Source organism: Myotis brandtii, unplaced genomic scaffold (assembly GCF_000412655.1).
Source record: "Myotis brandtii unplaced genomic scaffold, ASM41265v1 scaffold708, whole genome shotgun sequence".
Classification (NCBI taxonomy): Eukaryota; Metazoa; Chordata; class Mammalia; order Chiroptera; family Vespertilionidae; genus Myotis; species Myotis brandtii.
Window position 1 is genome coordinate 742,186 of NW_005370777.1, and position 25,194 is coordinate 767,379.

The 25,194-nt window shown below is 37.4% G+C and overlaps 2 protein-coding genes across 3 annotated transcripts in view; both read right to left on the reverse strand.

The window, feature by feature from the left end:
* Positions 1-22,615, reverse strand: part of SCYL2 (SCY1-like, kinase-like 2) — a 45,087-nt gene extending 22,472 nt beyond the window's left edge. Inside the window, exons 1-10 of one of the 2 annotated variants that reach the window (XM_005882349.2) lie at positions 22,411-22,615; positions 15,844-16,001; positions 14,317-14,461; positions 12,628-12,777; positions 10,830-11,051; positions 10,038-10,154; positions 9,311-9,436; positions 7,920-8,096; positions 6,411-6,422; positions 6,162-6,284 (exon numbers count right to left, since the gene is read on the reverse strand). In XM_005882349.2, coding sequence (XP_005882411.1) covers positions 6,162-6,284; positions 6,411-6,422; positions 7,920-8,096; positions 9,311-9,436; positions 10,038-10,154; positions 10,830-11,051; positions 12,628-12,777; positions 14,317-14,461; positions 15,844-16,001; positions 22,411-22,587 — 1,407 coding nt within the window. In that variant the 5' untranslated portion in view covers positions 22,588-22,615. The remainder of the gene's footprint in view (positions 1-6,161; positions 6,285-6,410; positions 6,423-7,919; positions 8,097-9,310; positions 9,437-10,037; positions 10,155-10,829; positions 11,052-12,627; positions 12,778-14,316; positions 14,462-15,843; positions 16,002-22,410) is intronic. The other variant, XM_005882350.2, reaches the window with a different exon arrangement.
* Positions 2,684-5,887, reverse strand: LOC102241516 (actin-like protein 7B). Its single transcript, XM_014530043.1, has one exon. It carries the CDS (start codon positions 4,024-4,026, stop codon positions 2,773-2,775), a length of 1,254 nt encoding a protein of 417 aa, XP_014385529.1. The 5' UTR covers positions 4,027-5,887; the 3' UTR covers positions 2,684-2,772.
* Positions 22,616-25,194: the final 2,579 nt, after the last annotated feature.

Sequence of the window (25,194 nt, forward strand, 5' to 3'; positions counted from 1 at the left end):
GGCCAGGCCTAGGGACCCTACCCTGCACGAATTTCGTGCACCGGGCCATTAGTATTGAATAATATCATACATGTTGGTTTAACTATTTCAATAAAATACCGGCTGATACCTATTGGCAAAACTAACCCCTTATTAAGAAAAAATGGCCTTTTTAGGTCACTTAACCTTTCCTCTCCTTCCTAATCTCACTGACTATAAAACCAGGTTGGCTACACAAGGCCTGTGGGAATGTTTCAAGAAGCTTTAAGTGACAACTCCTTTGGAAAGGGCTAAAAAGTAGAAGTACACCTTCTCCAATCATCCCATGTCATTTGGACAAAAGCAACATATCCTTGCCTTTTAGAAAGCATGCCCTTATAAAAAAAAATTTTAAACTTCACAACTTTAAACAAAAGAACTTAGCAGAAAAGGATTGAAATGAGTCAAAAAAGTGACCTTTACATGTGGTATTAGGCTCACGTTAAGAGAAAAAACAACTATGGTCAATAACTTTTAAAAATTAAAATTCTATGTTTTTCTTTATTATAATCTATACAGAATTTTTATAGTAGACAAGAAATGAAAAACTTTTGGAGCCATTTTTATAGTGGAATGTTCTTAACATCCTATATAATAAAAGCCTAATATGCTAAGTGTCCGGTCATCTGGTCATCTGTTCAACCAATCAAAGCGTAATATGCTAATGATATACTAAGGCCGCTCAACCGCTTGCTACAATGTGCACTGACCACCAGGGGGCAGACAGTCAACTGGTCAACCAGTCACTATGATGTGCACTGACCACCAGGGGGCAGACACTCTAACTGGTAGGTTAGCTTGCTGCTGGGGTCTAGCAGATGGGGACCCCAGGCTGGACATGCCCTGGAGCCCTCCCGTGGTCCTTCCCTGGCTGGCCAACCTCCCGTGTCCCTCCAGGTCCTGATGGTGCACCAGTGGGATCCCTTGGCCTGGCCTTGCCCTCTCGCAATCCAGAACTCCTCGGAGAATGTCGGAGAGCCGGTTTTGGCCTGATCCCGCTCAATGCAGAAGCTGCCCGCTGGTGGTCAGTGCGCTCCCACAGGGGAGGCGCCGCTCAGCCAAAAGCCAGGCTCACTGCTGGCGAGGGCAGTGGCGGTGTCAGGAGTCTCTTCCACCTCCGCGGCAGCGCTAAGATGTCCAACTGACAATTCAGGCCCACTCCTCTGAGGGCTCTTGGACTGTGAGAGGGCGCAGGCCAAACTGAGGGACACCCCTGCCCCCCCGAGTGCACGAATTTCGCAGGAGCCCTAGTTAACTATATATTTTTCAAAGTAAAAAAATATATACTTTTAATAGTAATCCAAAATTTCTTCCCAGGTAGCCAGCCATAGAATCAAAATTTTAATAGCAAAACTAAGTTTGGCAAAGTACATGATATTTTAACATCACTTTTGTGACACAAAAGCATGACTATAAGTAAATTAGGAATGATTACACTAAATTACTGTTTGCTTTTCTACCTGCCTGCTACACAAATTAGCTTCAATGCAGAAGGAACATTTCTGAATAGAAAATTAAGTTACCAAGCTGAAATAAAATTGTGAGTATGGGAAGAACTACTTGATGTTTTCATAAGAAAAGGGCACATACATATTTGACATTTTCATTTACTTGTAAATTACTCATTTAGAAAGAAAGTATATAATAATCCAAACTATAATCAAACCTTCCAGAATAGTACATTTCTCATAAATAAAAGCAATGACTCATTTTACTTCACTAATACGGGTATTTGTAAATTGATTCTTTAAATTAGTTAAAAGATCCCTTCCATCATGTGGGAACTCAGCAAGAGGTCAGCAGTTTGCAACCCAGAAGAGGGCCTTCACTAAAACCTGGCCCTGCTGGCACCCTAATCTTAAACTTTGTCTGCAGAACTGTAAGAAATAAAAGTTCTATTGTTTATAAGCCACCTGGTCCGTGGTATTTTGTTATAGCAGCCCAAACTAAAGCAACCACGTTTGCCCTTCTGGAAATAATCATGACCTGGGACAGAAGACCTGGACTCATCCACTGACATGGCCCCTCCCTCCTGGTCTTCAGTTTCCCCACCTCTACAGGAGGGAGAGAACCACATGATTTCCAAGGGACTTTCTGGTTCCTCCGACATCCTCTGGATTCAGTGGCTCTACTTTGTGACTGCAAAAAAAGTTGCAATTTTGGCTGAAGTGGAAAGGCCCCTCACACTCAGGAGAGGCACACCTGTGGGCGTGTGCACCTCTGAAGGTGGCAGGCAGTGAGGGGAGTTTAGTGAGGGAGCAAGGCAATCAAGCAATGATGAAGCTATGGGCAGACACACATCTGGCAGAAACAGGAGAAGGAAGTCAGACACCTGGTTTTGAGTGTCCCCCCACCACTTAACTACATGACCCACGCTAGTCCTTAATCTGAGCCTTCATTTCCCTCTTGGTCCATGGATGAGCTATCAATGTGTCTGCTGAATTGGGTTTTGAACCCTGAGGAGCTAATGGAACAGGAAGCCAAACTCTGGGCTCTGAGATGTCACCTCCAGGAGGGGAGGGGCCAGTAAGGGGAGCCCTTCCCACCCACCTCCCACTCCTGCTGCTCCAGATGCAGCAGAGCAAAAGGTGCTGATACCTCTAAACCCAACTCCCCACAACCTTCTGCTATCAGACTAAAGCAAGAAATCCGGACTAGACAAGAGCCATTGTGTTAAAATTTTATGTGAAATTCTGTAAATGTAGAGTGTGCCTGAGTTCGCCTGCCCACGAGGCCTGGCCTGTCAGCTCACGCTCAGCACTTGGTGTGGATAGCTGTACTGCCCTTCTCCTCAAACTCTTCCTTGCTGACCCAGAGCTGCTGGAAGGCCTGTAGGGAGGCCAGGATGGAGCCACCGGTCCACACGGAGGTCTTCCTCTCGGAAGCTGCAGCCACTGCGGGGCTGTCCCGAGGGCACAAGAGGCTCAGCTCCCTCTGGAAGCGCTCAGGGAAGCCCTCCAGCATGGTGCAGCCACCACACAGCAGCACGTTTGCGGCCATCTCCTCCTTGAAGCCCGCCTCCTGGCAGTGGCCCAGGCAAGTGGCTGTGAGTGCAGGGAGGCCGGGCTGGCTGCTTCCCACCAGGGTGGGCTTGAAGAGCATCTCGGCACACTGGAAGCGCTCATGGCCAATGGTGATGATCTTGCCATCTGGGAGCTCGTAGTCCACGCGCAGCTCCTCCAGGTCCAGGCCAAGCTCCTCCTCAGGCTGGAAAGCCGAGTAGCAGCACATCTTCTTGATGTGGTCAAGTACGTGCAGGTGGTCGTCCTTGGTGAAACTGTGGCCGGCCTTGATGAGCAGCTGCAGCAGGTAGTTAGTGAGGTCGCTCCCCGCATAGTCAACCCGGCCAGTCAGGCCTGGCAGCACGTTGCCTTCTGAGATAGGAACCACATGCGAGACACCGTGCCCGCTCTCCACCACCAGCCCTGTGGTCTTGCCGTAGGAATAGATGGACAGCAGTGACTGGGACGTCACGTGCATGGCGGGGATGCCAAAGGTCTCAAACAGGAGCTCCGCATACTTCTCCCTGTTGCTGCTGGGGCTAAGTGGGGGGTCGGAGACCAGCACGGCATGCTCCTCGGGGAGGATCTTCATCGCCTTGTGGAAGATGTACTCCCAGATGTTCTGGACACAGTCCCAGTCCACCACAATGCCGTGTTTTAGAGGGTTAACCAGCTTCAGGGGTGCCTCAATGTTGAGCAGCTCGTGGCCCACATAGATCTCCTTGCAGGCATCACCCACATCAGCTGCCTCGTAGGGCTTGCCCACCGTGGAGGAGATGAAGTAGGTGGGCCTTGGCTCTCCTGCATAGCCACACTTACAGTACTGCGAGCCCAGGTCGACAATAAGCGCCTTAATCTTGTGCACATTCTTGGGCTTCATCTTCAGCTGATTGGCTGAACTTGTGTCCCGAATGCCAGCATCAGGAGCTGACAGCGTTCCTGCCTCTCCAGTGTCACCATGAGCCTTGCCCGTGGGTATGGAGCTCAGGCTGTTCCTTGTCGCCATCTGCCTTCCTTCCTCACCTTTCTCACATCCACATCCTAGAGCTCCGTGGAGAGAAATGAGGGTCCCCCTCCAGCAGTGCCAGAGCAACTACTCAGGATTGTGATGTCACTGGGTGCTGGTCCATTCCAGCGCAGGGGTTGGCTTGGCCTTAGCACCTGTGATCTGTCACCCTCACTCCCATCCCCTAACTTGACTTTGCTCACAACAGAGCAGGTGACCAGCACAGTTTTAGAAACCCAAGCACACTGGGGTCTCAGAGGTTTGTATTCCTACCCCCTTACATCCCACTCCTGACCCCCTGCTCACTAACTGGACACCTTTTCCTTCTCTGCTTCTTGGCTGCCAGAGTGATATATATTTGACCCCTTATAGTAAGCCAGGCACTATACCAGGCACCTCACATGTTACTTCACAGAATACTGAGAGGTAGACAGAGCTAAGGAAATTGAGGTTCAGAATTCCAATGACTTGCCCATGAGCACACAGCTCTTGGAGTGTTTGTAGTTTAATGCAAGTTCATCTAACTCCAATGTACCAGGTCTCCCTACAGAGTGTGACGGCCCCGAGAGTACTTTCATTCCTTCAACATTTACTGGGGTTTGTGGTGGACCCAGCCCAGTACAGCCTGCCAGTGATAGATAGGAACCCAGTCACAACCAGAGCCCAGCCTAGGTGGGAAGAAGATGGAATGGATGCAGGGATTTTGCAGGTGAAAGTCCATCAGGGGAACAGAGATGCACAAAGAAGGGAGCACTCATTGGAGGGAGGGAGTCAGAAGGTTCCCTAGAGTAGTGATGCTTAAGTCGAGTTCTCAAAGATATGTGGGTATCTGTCAGGTAGTTGAAGAAGAAAAGGCATCCCCAGCAGACAGCACAGCCTGAGCAAAGGCTCAGAGGGGGGCATGGTGGGGAACTACCTATAGTTAAGGTGTTTGTAAAAATGGATGAAGCTAGAGGGTCACAGAGCCACCTAGGGAAGGCTCACGTGCTAGGAATAGGGGCTTGGATTGACTTGAGGACAGCTGGAAAACCATAAATACTCTAAGCTGAGAAGTGCTCAGATCTGACTTCTAGAACAATTTTAGAAAGATCTATGTTTAGCTGTAATATAAAATGGCAAAACTCTAAGACCTGAAAGGAGAATTGAAGAAATTCTTATAAGACTTGAAGGCATCCTAATCCTAAACTAGGGCTGTGATAGTGTGGAAGAGAGCAGGGGCAGGTTCTAGAAAAGTTAGAAGGTAGAATCTATTCTAACTGGTTGGTTGGCTCCGTGCCATCTCTAGCCTCAAGCATTGCATTTACATTAGATGACTGGATTAGATGTGGAGTGAAGGAGAAAGAGGAACCTCTCACTTCTGCCCAAAGAAAGAAAGATGGTCTGTCATACAAAATGGACAAATTCACTAGGTTCCCATAAGGCCCTCCATACCAAAATGCCCCCAAACCCACCCAAAACCAAATCTATTAGGACTTCGGTGACAAAGAAATAAGAGGAAAAAAAGGAAAGGGAAACAACTGGGGCTGAGAAGTTTTTGGTGCAGAAGTAACTGAGGGATTAGGAGACATGGATAGGAAAGAAAAGGGGGGTTATTGCTATGAAGCATGTAAGCATGTTAATGAAGAACTCATGGGACTGTTTGTTGGCTGAACTGTTTCTGGAACATGGCACTATGAAACTGGCTTATGCAGATAACAACTTTATAAGGATCACAGTTATCAGCATCACCAAGCTCCAGTGGTGGTATCACAAGTCACAGAACTGAAGGATTGTACACTTGATCTGGAAGAAACAGTTGTGAGTCATAAACTTGTCCTCACACTGGACAGATGTAACTCTCTGAAGAAGCTACTAATTGGTCTTTGGTCTACTTTTAAGGTTGTGCAGGGCAAGCCAATTCTTCCATGTGACAACCCTTATGCTATTCAAAGGCAGTGTTCAAAGAAAAAGAAAATAAATTTGTTAAGAGTGGGTACATTTTAGTAACAGTGTATGATGCAATTCAATGGATTAATATATACTACTGAGTTATTTATATGAAAGATTTGATTCAAACCCAAAGTGTACTTTACTTTTTTCTTTTGCTTTAAGAATCAAAATCATCACTAAAGGGGGGAAGAAATCAAATATTATACCTGTATCTGAATGGAAGGAGCCTCTAGTGCTCTGTAAACCATTGGTAGGACACTGTTCTTTATTTCATCAGGAGGAGTTTTGGTTAGTAGCAAATCCATTTTTTGTAAGAAAATTAACAAAATCTGTGTAGAAAAAGGGAATAATGCATTAAATTCCAGAATTTTCACATGATTTTATATATCCCAAAATTAAAAGAATATTCTAAAGAATAAAATTCTAAAGAATAAGTTATATATTTTCACACTCACCATGTTGCTAGCCTGAGGGCATGGAAGACAAAAACATACAAATCAAGTCTCTTACATTTCTGGAAGCACAATATTTAACATCTACTCTCAGTTTAGGCATTTAAATAAAGACTAATTTCCTAACTCTCACAAATCTTCAGTAATATGTCTCTTACCCACAAGTACCAACTATCTGGAAAGCAACTGGGTAAAGAAATAAAAGCCTGAGGGCAACAAAATCACATGGCCCCCAACAGTAAGTTCTGTCACTTGGTTTCTATGAAGCTCAAGAGAAGAAAAGGTACAGGAATAAAAAAGACTGTCAGGAAAAATTCTAGAAAGAAATGTTTCAGTTCATTTTTTCACCTAGCTGCCACCACGTACCTAAATTATAAGGAACAAACTGCCTCTTCTATTCATGAAGAATACTTAGTCTTGCCAAGGCTCGGTTAAAATTTTTCAGAAGGAATTTTTAGCTAGACTACTAAGGCGAAAAAGAGTACCAAAGAATGGAGGCAAATAAGAATTCAAATGGTATCCTTGGGATACTATATTGACTAATGCATAGCTTAGTGGACATGTGGCTCTGCTACTTTCCCTCCTGATATCTTAACAGTGTTTGCGGGAGTCTGCCTCAAAGCCCCCAGTTCCTTCATCTGCCCTTTCCTTAGCCACAGGAACTCCTGCCTTATCACAAAGACCTCCTTCTGTTCCCCTCCTTTCAAGGGAAGGATTGCAAACAGCCTGCCACAAAACCATTAAATCAGGTAGCTGATGGTTTATTAATAAGCGATTGCCATGTAGTGGCAAAAGCAAGTAATAATTTACTATGTGCCAGAAAATTTCATTTACTCTCAACAGCCTCTTTCATTTTGGAAACGAGCAAAATGGAAGCTTTAAAAGATTAAGGACTTGTTCAAGTAAGGAGGTAATGGACAGATTCCAACACAGGTATATGACCCTACTGCTCTGAAATCCAAGACCATCTTGAATCTGGCAAATAAATACTGTAATAGAGTTTACATCAGACACTATGCTTTTCATTTACAGCAATACACACACATATTTTTGGGTGCTATAAGCATTTTCCCTTTTCTGATGAAACTCTTCATTAACAATAAAAGAGAAAATACTGGCATAAACCTGTGTAAATGAAAGACTCTGGTTAACAGAACAAACAAAAAACAGATAAGAACACTTAGAAGTGTAAGATATACTTCTTTTTCCAAACCTGTAACTTTTAATAAGACCAATGGGAACAGTATAACACATGCACAATCTCATTACAATTAATTTTCTGAGATGTTAACTTATAGAGAACTGCAGACACTTACTTGGAGAGTTCAATTATAATTTTAGGAATGGGTCACTTCAAACATGCAAAATAGCTGACCAATGGAAAAGAAGTCTCTTATATTTACCTCAGTTTTTTAAAAGTCACATATCCATTCCTTGTTTTCAATGATAGTCACTGTTGACCAGTATTACTGAATATCAGCTGATAAATAGGAAAATTATCTATATACATACCTGTATTGGCTCCTGCTGTTTAAAGACAGGGCCAAGGTCAGGTAGAATTAATTTGACATATTCTTCTTTGGTGCATTCTTCAGCAATCATTAGAACATTGGGCAAAACAAAAGGTACCATATCAGGGTTTACAAATTCTGAAGTCAAGCAAGGCAAAATTCTCTGCACAATGACACGCTGAAAGGAAAAAATGTTTCATAAAACTAAATTTTATTTCACGTCTTTAGTACTAACATTGAAATTATAGTTTAAAATCTCCAATCCCTTTGGGTAAGGTGATCATATAATTTATGGTTGAAATTGGGACACTTTTAAAAGTAAAATAGGGTGCTATTGCCAATTATGGCAGGACAAAGACATAACTTGGTAATGTGACAGATAAAAAGGGATATATAATCACTCTTCCTTTAGGAAACCTTCCCTCAATTAGTCTTCACGAGTATGTTTTTCCTCTTAATTCCTTCACTGCTTATGATTCATACCACACAATTTAAACACTGTCCTATACTGTTAATTATTGCTTCACGCATGTTAATCCTATTTATACTTACTATAAAGGCCTTGAGAGCAAGAATAAATTTTTGTTTCCTCTTTATTCTCCATAGCATCTAACAAGTAAAGGGCTAGCAGTACTTATCAATTAATATCTGACAGATTAAACATGGGACATTATTTTGGAACCCGAAATTATTATTTTTCCAGTGGTTTCTTTAGCATTCATAGTGTTTATACTATACTAGAGGCCCGGTGCACAGATTCACCGGTGGAGTCCCTCAGCCTGGCCTGCAGGGATTGGGACAAAATGGGCTCCCCGACATCCCCCGAGAGGTCCCAGATTGCGAGAGGGTGCAGGCCAGGCAGAGGGACCCCACTGGTGCATGATCAAGGCCACGGAGGGACTGAGGAGGGCTCCAGGGCATGTCCGGCCTGTCTCGCCTAGTCCCGATGGGTCGGACCCCAGCAGCAAGCTAACCTACTGGTCGGAGCATCTGTCCTCTGGTGGTCAGTGAGCATCATAGCAACTGGTCGAAGCATATTAGGCTTTTATTATATAGGATTACATTCGTTGTTTAATAAGCCAGAGAGGGAGAGTTGAGGAACTGGAGAGGCCTAGCATCAATACAAATGTATCCCCTTAAGTGTTGGTAATACAATGAGCTCCACAATAACAGATTATGGGTTTCTTTTCTGACATTTATCTTTCTAATTTTTTTATGCTATTTCATTTTCGAACAATGCAAAAGAAGGTCCACTAAACTTCTGGCTTCAGTTTGAAGTCTTTTACAGTCACAAAGTTACATTTATTTCTTTGGAAGAGTTATTATAGCAAGTTAAAGTAAACTTTAAATTCTAAAATCCTGACTATATTAAGAATCTGACCAACAACAAACCTTGGGCAATTTTGGTAGAACCTTTGGCAGTCCTTTGAAAAACTGTGATTTCTGAAGGTTATCTCTTTGGAATAAGGTATCAAAATACTGCAGTGTTACTGCACCAACATCATCAAAGAAAGGAATCTAAAAACAGGAAATGAAATTATTTTGATAAATATTAAGGTACTTCTCATATCTGCAACTGCCACAATTTGATGAAAAATATTCAGAATATTTAACAAAATGCTAAGAGATTACTTCATAAAAATTCTAATTTAGAAAATCAGAATAAGGAAGTAACAAATTATTTTTCTTTCCAAGTTCAAATTTTCAGAAGCAGTACCTTTGAGTTGGCTGGAATAACTTTTTTTTTTTTTTTTTTTTACATAACTAGTAAAATACTGAAATATTAAGTAAAACAAGTTGGAGGTACAAAGAACATCATTAATCTATTAAAGGCCATGCTTATATGAGTGAACAAGAGTTGGAGTGTCCAAAACTTTTGCAAGCATAACTATGTTACAACTGTTGTTTCTTTGAAATCTTAATTTTATATCAGAGCAGGTATATGCATAAATTATTTAAATGTTTAAGAGTAAAAGAAGCTGAATATTTAATACATTCAAGAATACAGATATTATCTGGGGACTATATCCGATTAAATCTTGTTTTAGAAGCAGTTTATCTACTTTCACAGATTTTCTGTTCCTCCACCTAAGGCAGAAATTCATGTGTACTCACTTACCTTCGTCATTTGATCTGCATCTGGTCTTACAGTTGGAGTTACATTTAACAGTAGTTTTACATGTTCACGGACTTCCTCAGGTATATTTGTAAGTGAACTAGATCCTAAACGACTCAACTATTCAAAAGAGTGATAATATTAAATATGAATATAAAATATTCAGAGATATGCATTTATGTTGTCAAGTCCATTTAAGAAACTTAAAATTTACTTAAAAATATATTTTTAGATTCAAACAAATTGCTAATTCTATTACTGCAAGATAATTAAAACACTTATCTTTATTAGCTGATTATTTCTATTCCCAAAACAAAATGCCCAGTTTTTTAGACCATATTTTAAAATTCAGCCCTAACCGGTTTGGCTCAGTGGATAGAGCGTCGGCCTGTGGACTGAAGGGTCCCAGGTTCGATTCCGGTCAAGGGCATGTACCTTGGTTGCGGGCACATCCCCAGTGGGGGGTGTGCAGGAGGCAGCTGATTGATGTTTCTCTCTCATCGATGTTTCTAACTCTCTATTCCCTCTCCCTTCTTCTCTGTAAAAAAATCAATAAAATATATTTAAAAAATAAATAAATAAATTCAGTCTAGTAAATAGATGTCACGATTACAGTTGTAGTAACAGACTGTAATCCTCACTGATTAGATAATTACTTTTGCTAAGTTGATTTTATGCAAACAAACTATATATAAGACATTCATCTCAGAATTTTCTGAATACATTTTTAGGAAAAAAAAATCAAAGCAGCATTTAATACATTTTTAATGCAAGCAAATATTTAAAGATAAATACCTGATCCAACTGCCTACTGAAACTCTTATAAATATCTTGCTTGTTAATTTCAAATACAGGTTTCCCTTTGTTAAATACAGCATAAATGACAGTTCCTAAAGAGTACATATCACTGGCTGTTTCACAGCTCACAGAAAGTATGTATTCAGGAGCCAAATATTCAGGATTTGGAAGACACAATGATGGTAAATTTGGGTCCCATTCTTTACATGGAAACTTGGGCTATAAGAAGACAGAAAAGAGATTTTATAGCTTACATATTTCAAATTAAAACAAACCTCTATCAAGTAACAATGATCTAGTTTTAAATTCATAGTTAGCCATGTAAGTAAAAATTGTCATCCCCACCTTAAATCATACAATTCTCTAATTTCCAAATCTAGAAAGTGCATGGAACAAATTTAAGAGATAATAAAAAGATCTCTTATATTGAGATTACTGGAGTTCTCTTCCAGAAGACTATATGATACACTATGTTTTATGATACACAGGTTTCAAGTTTTATTGGCTCAAATAGATTATTGATTGAAACCTGTTCTTTTACTATCTATGAGATTTAGTTAATAGGTTCAAAAAGTTGAAAGATTAAACAAATGTATGGAAAACAGGCTTCATGCAGTGCTTCACTCACAGCACATAATCAATACGAATTCTTTCTGCTTCCCTTTAAAATGTTTAAATTACAAATCTATCTTAGGACAAATCAAGGTCCCCTTAACAACTATATATAGTAAAAACTTGAAATACTACAGTGTTTTCCAAATGTAAATAGGCAGGTATAATCACTAAGTAAAAGTGCTTTAGAACCAGAAAGACTGGATTCATTCTAGCTTTACCATTTACCACCAGCCTAAACTTGGCAGGTTATTTTATTCTATAAACCTAACCGCCTAATTGTATTTTTCCTATACCTCACTGAGTTGTTATGAAGATTAAATAAGTAAATCTATAAGAAGTGTTTAGCCCTAACCGGTTTGGCTCAGTGTACAAAGCATCGGCCTGCGGACTGAAAGGTCCCAGGTTCAATTCCGGTCACGGGCATGTGCCTTGGTTGCGGGCACATCCCCAGTGGGGGGTGTGCAGGAGGCAGCTGATCGATGTTTCTCTCTCATCGATGTTTCTAACTCTCTATCCCTCTCCCTTTCTCTCTGTAAAAAAATCAATAAAATTTTTTTTTTTTTAAAAAGAAGTGTTTAGAAAAGTGCTTCAGCAAATGTCATCATTGATATTGTTGTTATCATGCTCCAATAAGTTGGGGTAATATTGCTGGAGGGTCACAATGTTGGTTAGTGCATTTGACATGGTGAGGAAAAAAATGCCTTAACCCAACAGCCCTCAAAATTTATTTAAATCTAGCACAGGGGTGGGCAAACTTTTTGACTCGAGGGCCACAATGGGTTCTTAAACTGGACCGGAGGGCCGGAACAAAAGCATGGATGGAGTGTTTGTGTGAACTAATATAAATTCAAAGTAAACATCATTACATAAAAGGGTACGGTCTTTTTTTTTTTAGTTTTATTCATTTCAAACGGGCCAGATCCGGCCCGCGGGCCGTAGTTTGCCCACGGCTGATCTAGCATCTTTTTCTCAAGCAACATTAACTATTGTGGAATTAACGAGCTGAAGAATACTCTTGGGTACAATGAACTGTAAAATTTTTCTATAAATTTAAGCATACCATTGTACCATGCAGCCTATTTCTAGACATTTATCAGGCTTACAAATTCTCTTGACCATTCCAGACACCGTCACAAATTTCCATAGCTTTAAAAAATTAGAACACTAACACCTTCATTACCTCTTGTTCAGAAGGATTGGTCGATGATACACAAAAATCAAAGCCCATTATTTTCCAGGCTCCACTTTTATTCAAAATTATATTTTCAGGTGTAATATTTCCATGAACCATTTTCACACTGCTATGCAAAAATGACAATCCTTCAGAAACCTGTAAATGTAAAAATAACCAGACATTTTTACATTAAATAAAACTCCTTTCAATTACAATAATAAAGTGTCTCATAAATCATAATAGCTGCCTCTCCCAATAAAAGATTTTTTATTTTTCAGATAACAATTAAATTTCATCACAAATGCAAAAGTGCAGATAATCGCAGTTGCTAGGATAAACATGACAACAACCCGAGTACAACTATTAAGTTCTTTTCTTAAATTTTGTTTGTTTGTTTTGAGAGAGAGAGGGAGAGAGGGGGAGAGTGAAGGAGAGGGAGGGAGAGAGAAAGAGAGAGAGAGAGAGATTTGTTGTTCCACTTATTTATGCATTCATTTGGTTGTTTCTAGTATGTACCCTGACAGGGGGTGGAACCTGCAACTTTGGCATATCTGGAAGATGCTCTAACCAACTGAACTACCCAGTCAGGGCCATTAAGTTCTTTTCTATAAGCAAAAAGATAATATAAAAGCACTTTACTATCCTAATTTACTCAATTCCTGATTTTGAAAACTGAGGAAATCTTTGGTTCCTGAGTTACAGATAGTAAATATTGAGATACCTTTGTCAATTTAATTCTAATTCTTAGTATTTTTTATACTTACACTTCATATTGAAATTCATTTTTCTGAATAGTGTTGTGCTCAGTTTTCAAATATTAACTAATATTCTCTCATTCTCAAAACATTTAGGTTTACTGAAAGAAGCCAGACCAAAAAAGGGAGTACATATTGTATAATGCCATTTATAAAATGCTAGAAAGTAAAAACCAATTCATAGGGACAGAAAGCAGTTCAGTGATTTCCTAAGGCGAGAGATAGAAAATAAGAAAGAGCAGGGGAGAGGGATTATAACCAATATGAGGAAACTGGGGGGGCGGGGGGGGAGGATAATGGATATATGCAGGATATATGCATTCTTTTTATTGTAGAGATGGTGATTTATGAACTTATAAAACTGTATATTTTAAATATTGAAGTTTTTTGTATGCCAGTTAATTATACCTTAATAAAGATGTTAAAAATAATAAATGGAATGATCTCTGTCCTCAAGGAACTAAGAATCTACTGCAATTTATTCTATAGAGCTGAAGATATTTTGCTAAGCAGATAAAGAAAAATCAGAAAATATGGACATATATGAAATGGCTTACTATATCTCCTAATACCTATTAAATAATTCCTTTAAAGATATAATTTCTTTTTATTAACTACTTTATTATTTCAATTTAATATTTACAAAATGAATTCACAAGGTTTAAAACTCAAAAAAATCAAAAGGGAACCACCCCATGCACCAGTTAATGAGTGCCCTTACCCAAAGGTTACCCATATTATGTTTCCAACAATTTAAATATAACTTAAGTCTAGAAATAAACTACAGAAAATTCTAGAACAAAGAAATAATTTTTAAATTACTAAAAAAAAAAAATGCAATGGTTTACATTAAGTAGTCTACATGGCTAATAAATCTGAAATAGCCAAAAACAATTTTGAAGGAAAAAATTCTTTTCACAAGATGAATAAAAATACATACCTGAAGCAAACCATATTTAGTTTCTACATCATAAAGTTTATAATCCTTAATGTCTGGAGAAACAGTAGAAGGCAAATTTTCCCAGTTACCTAGAACATTGGCTAAACTGGCAAAAACTGGTTCTGTACAAAATGCCAAGCAATCCCTGTTTTAAAAAGGAAAAAGGGTTATTCACTATCATTTTTTCCTCATTAACAAAATTACTTATACATAAAACATTATTGGTTCTATTAACAAAAACATAATCTATTTTAGATTTCTCTTCAGTATTAACTTAATAACTCAAACCAATAGAACAATGTCAGGAAGCTTTGCATAGGAATTATACTGGTAAATCATTCAACGGTCTTTTAAACTAAGTGTTATAACTGTTGTGATACATTTTTTAAAACTTAAAAAAGTCAGGAAATAAAACATTATTTCAACTGTGCTTTTTGATGATTGATATTCTTCATGGAAAACCAATGAACTAATTTAAAATATTGTTACATTATACCTTAAAACATTATCTTTATTTCTAAGGATATAATTTTCAGACTATGTGCAAAGGAAGCTACAAATTTCCCATAAAGGCCTCTGGAGCAAGAGGAATCAGAAAGAGGGACAGGGCATAGGTCCAGGTCCCTATAACCAATTCCATAGGAGCAGCTTTGTTTTTTATGTATTTTATATACCATTTTGAAAGGTGTCAGATTTTTAAATTTTTAAAATTACTGCTCTTTGCCCAACTGGCGTGGCTCAGTGGTTGAACATCAACCTATGAACCAGGAGGTCAGGATTTGATTCCTGGTCAGGGCACATGCCCTAGTTTGGGGGGTGTACAGGAGGCAGCCAATCAATGATTCTCTCTCATCATTGACATTTCTATCTCTTTCCCTCTCCCTTCCTCTGTGAAATCAATAAAAACGTATATTTTTTAAAAGATGACACAACATAAATTTCATTTTTTTGTCATTCTCAGCAACAGATCCCAAGCTCATCTTTTTAAAAGATGACACAACATAAATTTCACTTTTTTTGTCATTCTCAGCAACAGATCCCAAGCTCATCCTTGAGAAAAATAGATGATAGAGCAACTTAGGCTATGGACTAACAAACTAGGCACAACAGAAGGTTAAATGTATAGAGCAGTACCTGGAACACACATAAAAACAGCCCCCAAAGAGTGAATCAATGACGAGAGGACAGGAAATTCTAGTAAATTAACAAGGACAGCAACTTTCAGACAGGGACTGTATTCTATACTTCTCTTGCATCTCCCACTTTGACTATTGCAGTGTTGAGCACAGAATAAACAAACAGACTCATGGCAAATGTGAAGAAAGCTTCAGTTAATATTTCAAAAACAGACATATACACAGAATATGCAAATAAATTTTAGGGAAATAACTAATCCTTAAGAACTCAACACTCAGTTTATAAAAATTTTTTTACTGACAGGATACTGTATAGACAGATTTCATAAATAAAGTTATTATAAACTATTTGTTCAGGAAGTTTCTTACATAAGTTTTTATAAAAACTTACCTGGATTCTTCTAAAGGATGCTGGACAGTAAGAAGTCGAGGGTGCCGTAGCCGAGTTAACTGTTGGACTCCACGTTTTAGAGAATCGATGATTTGATCCTTTTCAAATTTTTGATATTTGTCAATCAGCTTTTTATCAAAGACAAAAACAGCTACTTCCTAAAAAATAATTGTGTAACTAATTTTAATCAAGAATATATGTGTATTAAAATTTTATTTAAGTGTCACAACAGTCTTCAAATAATTAAAAACTAATAGCCTGGAAATTTTAGCACCATTGTAATATTTTTCTAATATCAAAAAGCTTGTTTCTTCATGATTAGTAAATCTAAATATTTTTAAAGGTATAAGACCCACAGCCTCATCTAAGAACACAGGAAAATCTCCATATCTGAACTCTGGTATCATAGGTACACATAAACTGTGTGTAATGTGTTGTCCCACATTTAGTAGTCTCTTACGTAACCAGAATTCAAATAAAAGTTAAAATGTTTAAAAATTCAAAATGCTATTCATAATGATAACGCTGGAGTATATTACAAAATTTTGAAATCCTTTTTAAAAGAAAGTTTGAACATGTCAGGGAGTGGTTGTTTATACACAAAACAATTTATAAGCATCTTTTACATATGAATAACCTATAATTTCTCTCTCTCCTTCTACCCTATCCCTATCTTGTTATGGGGTAGTAATGGGAATGGTTAACAGTACAGGAAGATGCTCCCCCATCACCTCTCTTTGAGATCATTCACAGCTTATTTTATACTACCAAAACCACACATCTTCCTTAACTGTCATCTTGCTTTCATTCTCTCTCAGTTACCCAGGAAAAATAGTTCCCATTCATTTACCCAATCTTAACAAATCAGTCAAAAACTAGCCATATTGATAGTTGATGAATAACCAGTTATATCTCCTTCATAAATACAAAGAAAACTGATAAAGTTGAAAGCAAAATTAGCAGGAATCAATGCTAGCCTTCCAAACTCTTTGAAAGATTTTTTTCCTTTTTATTGAATTTATTGGATGACACTGGTTAACAAAATTATACAGTTTTCAGGTGCGCAATTCTACAACAATCATCTGTAATTGTTTTGTGTGTTCACCACCCCAAGCCAAGTCTCCGTCCATCACCATTTATACCGCTTATGCCCTCCTTCAGCTCCTCCCATCCCCCTCCCTGTCATGAAAGATTTTTGAATGGCTCTTCCAGAATTTCTATAAAAGTCTCTTTCAAAAACTTCTAATTAAATTTTTTACTATTAAACTTCAATATCCAAAACAGTATCTCTCCATTTTATTGCTGTTCTCTTCTAATTATTTTTGCCACATTATGATTGCTTTCACAAGTTAGCCTAGCAACCTAACCACATAACAGAGATTTCACTGCAGAATTCCAAGCCAATAAATTTCTCAAATACAACTTAAGTTAGAGGTTCCTTATATATGTACAAGTAAGTTAAGGATATTAGAGGATATCCTTAACTTAAATCTCTGAAAAGTGGTAACATACAGGGACTGTTTAGTACTGAATTTTAACATCCCATTCCCCAAGCTTCTGTAGACTTTTTAGGAATTCTTTCATTCCTAATAGCAACCCTATGACACAAGTTATTATCCTCAATTCACAGATGAGGGCATTGTGAAGATAAATGTATTATCTAAGATTTCACACCTGGTAAGATGAAAAAATCAAGATTCGAATCTAGTCAGTCTAATCCTAGGGCCCACATTCTTAGCCAATACACCGTTTTGTCTCCCCAGAAATAACACATGGCCAATATATATCGAGCACCCCAGTAAAACATGACATATGCCTTCAGGAAAACAATCATTTAAGTGAGAGCTTTAAACAACATTCATATATACTGATAAATACATTATTTTACCTCTTTTGCTCATTATGAGACACAAGACAATCTGGAGCTAAGAGCATTACGTACTATTAATTTGAACTAAAAACAAATGACCTAGAAGTTCAAGTTCCTATCTCACTATTCATGTGACAACCTTATTTTAGTAAGTGTTCTGCTATAACACATTTTATAAATGCATCCAACTTAAATCTGTTTATTTTTTCAAGATATTTTACATCTTTAAAAACAGGTCATGTGAAATGGCTCTTGACTCTTGCAGTTTCACACCTTAATGAGGAACACTACAGTTCGTAAAGAAGAAAAACATGAAACTCTCTCAGACAGTCTTCTTTTAGGTCAAAGATGAAAGATTCCTACATAGGTCAGAATAGGTTATTTTCTTTGTTTCAATTATTTAATTAAAGTAAACCACTTTCAACAAAGTTGTTACTAATTAACTAACACTTTAGGCCTCATACCTACATCCTAAGAGAAAACTCTTTCATCAGAAGACTATTATCTAATTTCTAATTTGTGTTTTCCTTCTAGTATTTCACTATACTAACCTCTGCTAACAAATATCACTCGTGTAAAACTCCTGCCACCTTATATGTTTACAAGTTTCTTGAAGAAAGAAACCATGCCTTAAGTATCTCTGTACCCCACCACAGGATCTACACCTAGAAGACAGATGTTTATTGCCTATGTATGAACTACTAATATAAACACAAATACCTAGGACACTTTTGGTTAAGCACAAAGACACTATTATGTTACCACATCCTTAAAAAGTAATGTAAAATTCAGTTACATGAAGCTTTTCATTATTGTCTTGAATTAAAATCTTTTTCAACCTTTCATTATGAAAATTTTCAAACATACAAAAAGATAATATAGTGTCACCATCCAATATATCTTCTACTTAAGATTCAACAACTATTAACTCTAAATAAAAATTCTTTTATTAAAAAAATTACTTAAGAAAACATAAGCCATATTAGCACTCTACTATTTATTTACTTCATATTCTTTAAAATACATTAGCAAAGAAAGTTACCACTAAAAAGTATTTTTCCTGCCCTAACCGTTTGGCTCAGTGAATAGAGCATCAGCCTGCGGACCAGAGTCCTGGGTTTGATTCCGGTGAAGGGCACATACTTTGGTTGCAGGCTCGTCCCTGGCAACCAATCGATGTGTTTCTCTCACACTGATGTTTCTCTGTCTTTCCCTTTCTCTCCCACTCTCCCTAAATATCAATGGAAAAATAGCCTCGGGTGAGGATTTAAAAAAAAAAGGAATGCCAACTGGATCAGAACTATGGTAAATAAATCTAAATGTCAGGTGAATAAAAAATATTTTTTTAAAAAAGTATTTTTCCTAAATAGCCTATCTTTAAATTTAAAAAGGCTATGAAATAATTTATTGTAAAAACAAATGTTTCTCAAAATGGAGGCTGTATATATCTTTTTTAAAATATATTTTTATTGATTTCAAAGAGAAAGGGAGAGGGAGAGAGATAGAAACATCAATGATGAGAGTAAATCATTGGTCAGAGGCCTCCTGCACCGCCCCCTACTGGGGAGTAAGCCCACAACCCAAAAATGTGCCCTTGACAGAGTGGAACCTGAGACCCTTCAGTCCACAGGCTGACACTCTAGTCCAGGGGTGGGCAAACTTTTTGACTTGAGGGCCACAATGGGTTCTTAAACTGGACTGGAGGGCCGGAACAAAAGCATGGATGGAGTGTTTGTGTGAACTAATATAAATTCAAAGTAAACATCATTACATAAAAGGGTATGGTCTTTTTTTTTTTAGTTTTATTCATTTCAAACGGGCCGGATCCGGCCGTAGTTTGCCCACGGCTGCTAGTCTATCCACTAAGCCAAACCAGCTAGGACTGTATATATCTTTTGATATACGCCTAATTTATAATTTTTAAAAGCTACTTTGCTTACTACAAAGTGAACACTTGCTGAAAACAAGATAGTTTAAAGTAATAAAATCTAAGTTAATGTAGACCAATGTGTCTAGGGTTTCCTAACAGCAATCAGGACCTCCACTAACCTATCCCTCAAGCCACCAGAAATGGTTTTTTAAACACAGCGGTTCCCTGTGATCTCTATTTTATGGATCTTTCATGACTGGCCAGTGATGACTACCAAACATCATACTCTTCATTTTTCATGTGATTTTGCGACAATGTTTCTTTCTCAAAACCATAAAGCAAAATCTAAAATTTTATTTAGATTAAGTTAAAAATAAGGTGGTTTTGAGAAGACTGAGAGATAAGATACACCCTTATTTATTTTTAACTATTAAAACTAGGCATTCGAATCTCTTAGCCCAAAGTCCCTAATCTGTTGTTTACCTCAAAGTCAAATTTAAGATCATATATTCTGCTATAAAACACAACTGCAATCAAGTACACTGCATGCTACATCAAGAAAGATGCCCTCAGTCTCAATGTCCCTTTATAGGGGGAAGTAAGGAGGGGGAGGACTATGGAAAGTATCATTTTCCTTTGTTTTTTCCTTCCAGTTTCTATAAGTTCACAGAAAGTTCTATATTTTGTCCTGTATGGTAAAACCAGCCACATGTGGCTACGGAACATTTGAAATGTGACCAGTGCAACTAAAGAACTGAATTTAATTTTATAGAATTTCAATTAACTAAAATAGCTATATAAAGCTTGCGGCTACCACACTAAATATACTGAATAGCAAAACTCTAGATTATTTTCTGTGATTCCTAATTCAGTGCCCAGGTGAGTAAAGACTTAGCTATTCCTTCAAGAATGAGCCAGTAGTCCAGATAGGATCATCAGTTCTGACCCGAAAGAGGCAAAGAAAAACATTTCAAAACCACATCCATAGAGAACAATGAAATATTTCAAAACTATATTTTTCCTCAAAGCAATAAATTTTGGGGTGAGGGGACAAGAAATATGGTAAAGTTTCCTAAGAGAACCCAGTTCTGGCAGTCAGCAATTAAGGACTGCTGTATTACTGTACAGTAATTAATCAATGATCTACTATCTGTGCCTTGTTCTCATGTTCTATGAGCAGCAGCTCCAATAGTATCAGAGGATGTCAGCGTATGTATGAACTACTAATATAAACACAAATACCTAGGACACTTTTGGTTAAGCACAAAGACACTATTATGTTACCACATCCTTAAAAAGTAATGTAAAATTCAGTAAATTTGGTGTTTTTTCACTTTCCCCTTATATAACTACTTGTAAAAGCAAATTTGTGCTATTGTGGGAGGTTGGTCATTTATAGGCTTCATGACTTCAAACTTCATGAGCTTTTTAAGTAGTTAGTACTCAAGTAACCACTTACTTTGTGGATGAAATTCTGTTGAATTTAAAGGGAAAACAATGTTCAAAAAAATGACAAATCAGTCAGCATTGAAGATACAGATCAATTTTGGACTTAAAGACTCCCTCCAAATGGCAATAAAAACAAGATTTGCAGGTCAGGTACAAACCACATACCAGCGCCCTGCCCGGTTTGGCTCAGTGGATAGAGTGTCGGCCTGCGGACTGAAGCGTCCCAGGTTCGATTCTGGTCAAGGGCATGTACCCGGGTTGCGGGCACATCCCCAGAAGGGGGCGTGCAGGAAGCAGCTAATCGATGTTTCTCTCTCATCAATGTTTCTAACTCTATCCCTCTCCCTTCCTCTCTGTAAAAAAATCAGTAAAACATATTTAAAAAAAAAACACCACATACCAGCAATACTTTTCATAAAAGTATTATCAAAGCCAATTTAGTCTTTAATACTTGTTTGGGAAAGAAGCTGATTTGGGAAAAGTGACAAATAATACATATCCACAATTATATGACTGTGATAGTCACCAGAAAATTCGTGTAATAAATCCCATAAGTCTTACAATCCAAATGTTTCACTTTTAGGGAAGTACAGTACTTTTAGAAATGGTGATTTTTCCTTTTAAAGAACATACTTCTACAGAGGCCTTAAATGGGAAGGTTTTTCAATTCTTTAGCAATTCCAACAGACAGCTGCAGTAAAATTTAACACTAATGATCCTCCACATTTCTAAGAACAATCTGTTGGATCTCCTAAGTCAAATTTAGAAAATAATACTACAACTCATTCATATACTACTACTCACTAAAAGGTCAGTTAGTTTTAAAATAACTTTAAAATCAGTATACAGCAAGACACGTTAGTACTGATTGTAGCCAACAAATATAGCCCTTTCCAGTGGTAAAACTTATTCAGGTTAAATGCAAAAGAATATTACAGGAGTTAATTTTCAAGAAGGCTATAGAATTAAAGAGAGAATAAGAATACACTACATAAGAATGCATTTAATGCTGAAAAAAATTTAACTGTTTATTTTACCAATAACTTATTGACAAATATGAAAAGAAACATGACAATTTTTATTCTAAAACATATACTTTGCTAAATATTAAAATGTAATACTACATAATCATTTGCGCAGCTGATATGTTTAAGTAAACAAAATTAAATTATAAGATGAGATGATATATCAAACAATATACTTACAACCAGGAGATTCAAGGCATGTTTAAAGCATTTGTTTTTGAATGACTTCATCAGACAAAATGAGAACTAAAGAACCCATCATTTTTGGCATTTCTTAACATAAAAATGCATACATGCATGTTATGATCCTTATTAGCATGTATTTTTTCCAATTGGATTCAATGAAAACTTACCTGTTTTGTTGACTTTTTTGTGCCATTAAAAATCTTCCAAGCTAGACCATTCCCACCACTGGCAATGTGTCGACCAACATCGAATTCTCTAGTGACAGGATTTCCCATTACAGCACTAGTGACGTCTGCTGTTACTTTTGTAACAGTACTCTTCAACTTATTAAGCATGGACTCCATGGCTGCAATATTGGGCAATTATAATTACCTAGAAACACGGGGGTATAGGGGAGCTCTGATCATTTCTTTATTCTTATTTAATCACTTAACATTCATTACTTAGTATGAAAAGCTTAATATATCTAAACATTGAGCAAAACAATCCTATAGAGATAAAAGCTACATGATGGTTTGGTCTTCTGAGAACCCAATATAACTTTCGTGCAAATTTAAGTCTAGGAACCAACCTGTTCTCTGCAACCTCAACTGTCACAGAACAGGAAGGAAAACACATATTTACACTTGACACTGATATGAATGTTGCTCAACTATATAACTTGGACCTTTTAAGACATACAGTGGTGTAAAGGGTCTGAATCTTCCTTCATACTAAAAACAACCATGTAAAACTTGAAAGGAGACAAAAACAGTAGATTTAAATCCAACCATATAAATAATATCATTAAGTATAAATCATTTTAATTTCAAATTAAAAAGCACAGATTGTCAACTAGATTTTTTTAAAAAGGAGACCCAATTTATGCTGCTTACAAGAAACCCACTTTAAAACCACTTTACAAGATGACTTAAAAGTAAAAGAATGTGAAAATATACCAAGCTGGTGTGGCTATATTAATAGACAGAACAGGCTTGAAGACAAAGAAGGACATTTCATAATGGTAAAGTTAATTCGTCAAGAAGACATAACAAACCTAACTGTGTACACACTCAATGAGAGCTTCAAAATAAATGCAGCAAAAAGTGACAGAACTGAAAGAATAAAAAGACAAATCCACAATTATAGTTGGACTAGAAGGGTCCTTACTCAGTAACAGATGGACAGAGAGACCAAGTAGACAGAAATCAGTAAAGATATAGAAGACCTGAACAACACTATTAAACAATCTGATCTAAAACACTCTACAACAGCAGAATACATTTTCTTTTCTTGTATACATGGAACATTCACTAAGACAGACTATATGCTGGGCCATAAAACACATCTCAACATACACTTGTTAGACATTGGGAATACAGATGTAAATGGAAACGTATCTGCTCTATAGGGACTCAGTCCAATAGCAGACTAAGACCTCCAAAATTTTACAGCAACTCACTAGAGGTATGAATGTACCATGTTATGGGAACACAAAAATGAGCTTAAAAACGAAGAGTTTTTCAGATAGAAAAAATGGGAAGGAGCATTCCAGAAAGGATGTGACAAGACATAAAGGAGAGAAAGACTATGATGTGATCTGAAAACTACAAATAGTCCAATATGAAAACAAACATTATTTTCAGAGTTTATATTCAAATTTGAGATGCCTATTCATAATCTAAACAGAATCAACACTAGTACCCAAGGTAGGAATAGACGTGGAAATTCATCTGGTGAATTATTTAATATTTATTGAGTACCCACTATGTACTTGACACCATATAAGAAACTGGGAAGAAAGAAAAAAAAAAATAAGTCATGAAAGATCTTACCATCCAAGGGGCAAGAGAGAGAGAAGTAAGCCAACCATAGCATTAGCCTACAGTGATAAAATGCTAAAGAATATACATGCACAGTGTTATAGGAACAAAAAGAAGAGGAACAGATGGAAGCAAGTTTCCCCCAAACAGTAATACTAGAGATGTCTTTAAAGGTGAGTAGGAGTGAACTAGATAGTGAATGGTAGAAGTATTGGAGTAATAAAGCAGTTCAGACAAAAGCTGGAGTATAAGAAAGAAGTATGAGAAAGGAGACTTAGAAAAGTGAGATCACCATGGGTATAAAAGTAGTAAGAAATCAAGCTATAATAAGCCAAAGACGGATTTCAGGCATGAGGTGAGATGACCAATCATTAAGGAGAGTGAATGATATACTAGGGGTGAAAGTAAGGAATATGGCAAGACTAAAGAGAACACCAATATGTATTTCAGTAAAGAGGAGGTGGAGAGAGAGAATACAAAGCAAGAACACCAAGAGAAAAGACACTAGGAAATAGGGACAAAGAAGATAGGAAAGAGATGGTGAGTGGACGGGGTGCTAGTTAAGTGGATGTTTACTTTATAATTACATATTAAATTTCATTATGTCCTTTAATATATTATATATCAAAATTTTTAAAGAGGGAGAAATTGCTGAATTAAGAAAACAGCTGTAAGGAAGGAGAAGAAAGGAAAAATTAAGAAACGAGTATGAGTTAGAATTAGGAAAACTTACTGGCCAATTAAAGGGGAGGAACAAAACTAGGAATCCCATCAGGTGTCTAATTTCAGAGTCTAGGTGGAGAGTGAAACCATTTACCAAGGCAGGACTTAAAGGAGGCAACTGTCTTTTGTGGGAGGAAGAACTCAATTTTGGATATATTGAATTTGAGTTGCCTTAATGACTTTCCTATGGAGATATCTAATAGGTTTTCAAATATGTGGGCCAAAAACTTAGGAAAAACTTCTTGACTGAAGATCAAAATTCAGACACCATGACCTTATAAGCAGTGCAGTAATTAAGACTGTGAGCTTGAAAATGGTAACCCAAGGAGACCTAAGAAGAATATCATGACAGCAACAGAAGGTTAAGGACAGATAATTTGAATGAGTTTGTAAAACAACATTTTGAATTATTAGTAATAACCTTTT